The following is a 6,000-nucleotide window of genomic DNA, read 5'->3' as shown; positions in this document are numbered from 1 at the left end:
TAGGAAAAGAAGTGAAAATAGCTGGGGCTGCAGCATGAGCAACTCAGGATAGACTTTAGGAAGCACTGCTGACAGAGAAGACTGCCAAGGAAGGGTTTGAGTTTTTCTTCTCCGGAGGCAGGCCCTGTTCCCTTCTGCAGGGATGGGATTGTGTGCTGGTCAGTGGGATCGCCTGGATGCCTCTTTGGCCTGTCTAGCTCAAGGAGCCTGGATGGATGGGTCTTAAGCCTCCTGTGCCATTCTTGGGGCTCACTTCCTCTGGGTTGGCTGCTATTTTGCCTTCCATTAAGTCTTTGTGGTCCAGATGCCTCTATCATGGGGATCTCTACTTCCCCCTCTGGATGGCTCAGATCCCCAAGTTATTTCCCGTTGCTTAGGTGACACCTCTAATTGGATGCCTTTTAATCTTCCCTTCTTTTAAAGGAATAAACCTGACACTGTCTCTAGGTCCTGTGAGAGGGCCCTGCCCTAGAGAATGTGTGCCTCCTCAAGCATGCAGTCCCTTCAGTGTGACTGCAGCCATTGCCCAGATGGGGGCGGGGGTGGTCCCCGAGCAGACCTGACTGACAGTCACCATGGATCCGAGAAGTGTGGCTCTCTAGAATCCCACCCTTCAGAATTTAGCAAGACTGACCTCTCTCCAGGCCAGCTCTGCCTCACTGGCTTCACCCCCAGATTAGGGCCTGCTTTTACAATCGAATCCCAACCCGAAGTAGAAATTAACCCCCACTGCCCAAAAAAGAAATGATCCAAAGTAGCTGGAGGGTCACTCAGATCCCAACCCATTTTTTCCCTCCTGCCATGAACTGGAAGGGGAAAGGGGAGGCTGACATTCAAGCCTGACTCGTAACGCTGTGTGTGCGCGCGTGTATATGTTCCAGGCACATTTCCTTCCCTGCCAGGGAGGGGGATTTCACGGCTCTCCATGCCTCTCGGGCAGACCGTGTGAGGTGTCTGGTGCTTTTCTAGACTTCCCGTCAGAAGCTGCGTAGATTGGTGGGTCACACAGTGTATGACTAGACTCTGGCATTTGTCCTTGGGATTGTCATCTTTTTGGAAAAGGAAACTGGGCCCAAAGAGTGTTCCTTTACAGACCAAGACCCCCATCCTTTCAATTAAGGCGGCGTCTGGCCTTCTTCCAGGTCAGTGACCCCTACGCTGCAGAGGGCGTCTGGGAGAACCTGTCCCTCAGCTGGAGGATCATCCAGAGCAAAACTTGAATCCTCAAATTGCTTCCATCCACCAGTTCCCCCAGCTCCCACCCTCCTGCCTCCCTCCACCTCCAGCACAGACTGTGTGTGGAAGAAACAAATTCACTTGATTCTCAGCGGGGACCAAACAGGGTTTAGAATGGGATGTGTCCCAAACACATCACGGGCTCTGCAGCCAAATGCTCTGACATTTGCAGGATGGCTGCTTTGGGTTCCTGGCGCTACAGGGCCTGGTGCCCCAAGGGCGTAGCTGGCAGAGCCCTGACGCAGGGGAGGAGGAGGGGAGGCTGTGGGGGAGTGGGCTTCACTCTGCTCCCTCAGTTCTCTAAAAGAGGAAAAAGTTGAACTGATTAGCAGGAGTTAAGAAAAAAAAAATCCACACTGCCACCAACAAAAAGTCTCGTCTGAGAAGATTCAGACATTCCTGATTAATAATAAAATGCATTCCCGTGGATGACGCTGGTGAAAGAAAGGAGGGTTGGGGGATCCAGAGATGTGCCCCAGTCTCAGAGATCAGCCCGCTGAAGAGCAGGGCTCCCACAACGGAGTGCTCCCCTGCCTGCAGGCCCCCCTGGGCTTTCCCTCCTTAAAAGTAGCTGCCCTGTGTGCTGTGCTAAGCAGACTAACTCCAGGCTGAGAAAGGCCAGCTAAGCCCCTTACCACTGCAATTTCCAGATCTGGGGGAAATGCCACAGTCCGTAAGTTGGTGCCATGTTTCATCTCATTGCATAATACTACACCCTTCTCAGTGTGTAGCGGCTGTTCTATATATATGCATCGGGAGGCGACATATGGCTCTCCCCACCCCCACCTGTCAAAACTGTGACTATATCACTTCTGACGACCAGAAGGAAGCTGCTAGGCTGGGCCAGGATTCTAAATGCTGCGGAGGTAATTCAGAGCCATGAAAAGTTGCACCATATGCTTTGGGGTTGCCGGTGGCTTATGTGCATGGAGAGGGGGTTTAGTGCCAGTCTACAAAACCCAGGGGAGGCACTCTCTTCACTGCGGTATGCACGGGGTGAGGGTCTGGGGTGCCACTTTTTCTCTCCCGGGAGGAGAATCTGCTGGGGCCACGGTTCTCCAAGAGGGGACCCACAAAGAAAACAGGCTCCCTCAAAACCTGCCCTTGATAACATCAGGCCTGGCCAAATAGTGTTTCTTTAAAAAAATTTTTTTTTGGTTTCATTTTATTGGATAAAGATTAAGAAAGCGCCAGCGTCTGAGAGAAGGAAAGCAAACCACGCCCAGCGGCACGCCGGCCTGGTGAGGGTCCCTGGCGCGGCCGGGCGGGCGGGCGCGCGTCTACCTGGAGGCGCTGGTCTCGGCCAGGCGGTTGTTCATGATGCCCAGCGCGCCCACGCCGCCCGAGAAGCCGTTCTGGCGCGTGTTGACGCACACGCTGCGCGGGTAGCCGTTGGCCGTCTCGGATAGCTGCTTCTGCAGCAGCGCCAGCGACACCTTGTTGGAGGCCGTGAGGTCGCGCATGGAGATGAGCTCGCCCGACAGGCGGCGGCCCTCGGCGTCGCTGTCGCGGGCCCCGGGGTCGGCGCCGAGCGCGGCCAGGCGGCGGCGCAGCCGGGAGCCCGGGGTGATGGCGTTGCGCCGAGCCAGGGGCGCGCCGGGCGCCGGGCAGCAGCGCGCGCAGCAGCGGCAGCTCAGCTTGCGCAGCATCCAGTTGAGCACCTGCTTGATGAGGATGGAGATGACGTTGAAGAGCGAGTAGATGCAGCACACGCCGAGCAGGATGAAGAGGAAGTTGCCCAGGCGGTAGAGCCCCTGGTTCCGGTAGGCGGCGTGCTGGCTGCTCACCAGGTCCCCGAAGCCGATGGTGCTGAAGGTGACGAAGCAGAAGTAGAGCGAGTCCACGTAGTCCCAGCCCTCCACGCTGGTGTACATGGCCGAGGCGCAGCACGACAGCAGCACGGCGAACAGGCCCAGGATCAGCAGCACGTGGTACACCGAGGGCTTCCAGCCCGCCAGGCAGTCGGCCTCCGAGAGCGCCGAGCCGCGGCGGAAAGTGGCGGGCAGCAGGCCACTGCGGCGCAGCTGGCGCTCCCGGCAGGCGCGCATGATGAAGGCCAGCAGCGAGATGATGCGCTCCAGGAAGAGGTTGAAGAACAGGATGGTCCCGGCACAGCCGAACAGCCCGTAGGCGATGAGGAAGGCCTTCCCGCCCACCGTCGCGGGGGTGGTCATGCCGAAACCTGTGGAGACAGGGCAAGGGTCAGCGAGGTCCTGACAGGGCAGGTGGCTCCTACCGGGCGGGGAGGTGGGGAGGGCAGGCGTATGCAGGTGCTGAGATGGCTCCTCTCCTGAGTGGCATCACTCAGTGAGATAGTACATAGACATATCTCCCGCTTGGTGTGCTAGACATGGTTCCTGTTCTTGGCAACCCCTAAACTGACAGGAGACGCGGCCCCTCGTCTTGGGGATCTAGAAATCAATATGGGTGGGGCAGGATGGTCACTAGGAAGGACCCATCAAGACATGAAACAGAAACCCGCTGCACAGGGGCAAACCACTGAGACCCACAAAGCAAAGTGTCACCTGCTCTCCTGCCGCTCAAATCGGTTTTTATGTACCAGTGGCACACCTGGGCCTTGTGAGGACAGTATTCCATCAAGGCTTCGTTTTATCCGGGATCAGGTGGTGTGTGTTCATCCAGGTGGCTATATTTAATGGTCTCTGAAAAGGGCTTGCTGAAACTGACAAAAGGATTATTTGGGAATGAGTCCACAACCCTCCCAGAGTGAGCATGGCTCTGCCATTGAGTGTGGGCTTCTTCTCACCCAAGGACCACCATCACCCTTCCTCAGACTTGTGGCCACGGAAAGGTTTTGGCCCAGCTGTGTCCTCTGCTGCCGTGTGTCTGGGTCACTTTTATCCTAGGAGGTCTGCTCTCTGGGCAGCAGCCTATGCTTTGAACTCATAATTAATTCTTAACTTTCCCACTTGTTCAATGCACAGTCTTTAAGGGAGATTTTTTTTTTAATTTTTTGTTTATTGCAGTAACATTGGTTTATAACATTGTATAAATTTCAGGTGTACATCATCATACTTCTATTTCTGCGTAGATTACATCATGTTCACCACCCAAATACTAATTACAACCCATCACCACACACATGTGCCGAATTATCCCTTTTGCTCTCCCTCCCCCATTCCCCTCTGGTAACCACCAATCCAATCTCTGTCTCCATGTGTTTGTTTATTGTTGTTATTATCTACTACTTAATGAAGGAAATCATACGGTATTTGACCTTCTAAGGGAGATTCTTTATCAACTGATTTCTGCAGAAGGCTTGTCTTCCTGCCTAGTGTGCCCGGCCCATGCCATCCAGGGCAGCACCACTCTGTCCCTCCAATGGGAGCTCTCAGCCTGCTGCTGGCTGTGGCGTCTTTGTGGGGCCACGGTTGCCTGACTCTGGTTATGGGAGGAGATTTAATATCCTGGCAGGAAGAATTTCTGCTGCTTGGAGTCTGAGCTGAAAATGGATCATGTGTCTGAGCAGCACCACGGCACCTTTCAACACCTCTGCAGCAAAAGTTCAGGGGTGTCCCTGTGTCATTCATGCCCAGTGGCAGGATGGTTACCTGTGTGCTGCCAGTGGGGTGGGGCCAGCCCTGGGAAAGCAGTGGCTGTTTCCCTAAAAAAGCCAGAGGAAATATTTTTTCAGAGTAATTCTTTAAATTTGCATGCTAATCATTTTCTGGATTCCCTGGAGGAAGTCCCCAATTGCCTGACATGGTCTTCATCTTATGCTTAATGACTGAAGTTAGGAGAAAATCTTATGACAATACCTATGTGGAGGAAGATTCAGAATTTGGCCACAAGAGTGTGAAAAAACTAAGCTAACAGTGTCACCAGGAACTCAGTAGAGGGATTTTGCTATACTTTAAAGCCAAAGTCAAGTTCTTGAGTTCATAAAGAAATCAGCTCTGAATCTACATGGCTATATGTGGAGTGGGAGAGTGTGTGTGTGTGTGTGTGTGTGTATATTTATAAAAAGTCCTAGACTGATAACCCAAGTGTCCAGCAGCCTAATTCATGGTCTCTTCCTACAAGGAATTACTAAACAAGAACGAAAAGCATGAACCACCGCTACTTGCAACAACAGGGATGAATCTCACAAAAAGAATGTTAAACAAAAGAAGCTGGATGCAGAAGAATACACTATGTTATTTCATTCACATAAAACTCAAAACCAGGCAAAACCAAACTATGGTAATTTTTTTAGGGATGCATACTTGGTAAAATTGTAAGGAAAAGTGAGGAGGTGATTTTGATAAAAGTCAGAATTGGGGGTTCCTCTGGGGGTGGCTGGGGGTAGTGACTGGGAGGGGACATGGGGGGCCTCCGGGGTGCTGGAAATGTTCTGTTGAGCTGGGTGGTGGTTACATGGGTGTTAGTTGTATAATAACTTGTCAAACTGTGTGTTTTATGGTTTTTTTGTACTCTCATGATAAGAAAAGATTTTTAAAAATTCCTAGACTGTTAGAACTATAAGGGACCTTAATTCCTTTTTTTTTTTTTTTTTTGCTGAGGAAGATTCGCCCTGAGCTAACATCTGCTGCCAATCTTCCTCTTTTTTTGGTATGTGAGCTGCCACCACACCATGGCCACTGACAGACGAGTGGTGTAGGTCAGTGCCCGGGAACTGAACCTGGGCCACCAAAGCAGAGCGTGCCGAACTTAACCACCAGGCTACTGGGGCTGGCCTGGGGACCTTAATTCTGATCTACCCCTCACTGTGAAGGTGAGGGAGCAGGGGCAGAGGGGACATGA

General features: G+C 52.6%; 1 protein-coding gene across 1 annotated transcript in view; it reads right to left on the bottom strand.

Moving 5' to 3' along the window:
- Positions 1-2,379: 2,379 nt before the first annotated feature.
- Positions 2,380-6,000, bottom strand: part of KCNK12 (potassium two pore domain channel subfamily K member 12) — a 46,853-nt gene continuing 43,232 nt past the window's right edge. The window contains exon 2 of the mRNA XM_058551291.1: positions 2,380-3,418. Within this exon, the coding sequence (XP_058407274.1) occupies positions 2,517-3,418 (902 nt within the window). The 3' untranslated portion in view covers positions 2,380-2,516. The remainder of the gene's footprint in view (positions 3,419-6,000) is intronic.

The sequence above is a fragment of the Diceros bicornis genome, chromosome 12 (assembly GCF_020826845.1).
Source record: "Diceros bicornis minor isolate mBicDic1 chromosome 12, mDicBic1.mat.cur, whole genome shotgun sequence".
Lineage (NCBI taxonomy): Eukaryota > Metazoa > Chordata > Mammalia > Perissodactyla > Rhinocerotidae > Diceros > Diceros bicornis.
The sequence above is the reverse complement of the archived record's forward strand: the minus strand, read 5'-3'. Positions and strand labels throughout refer to the sequence as shown.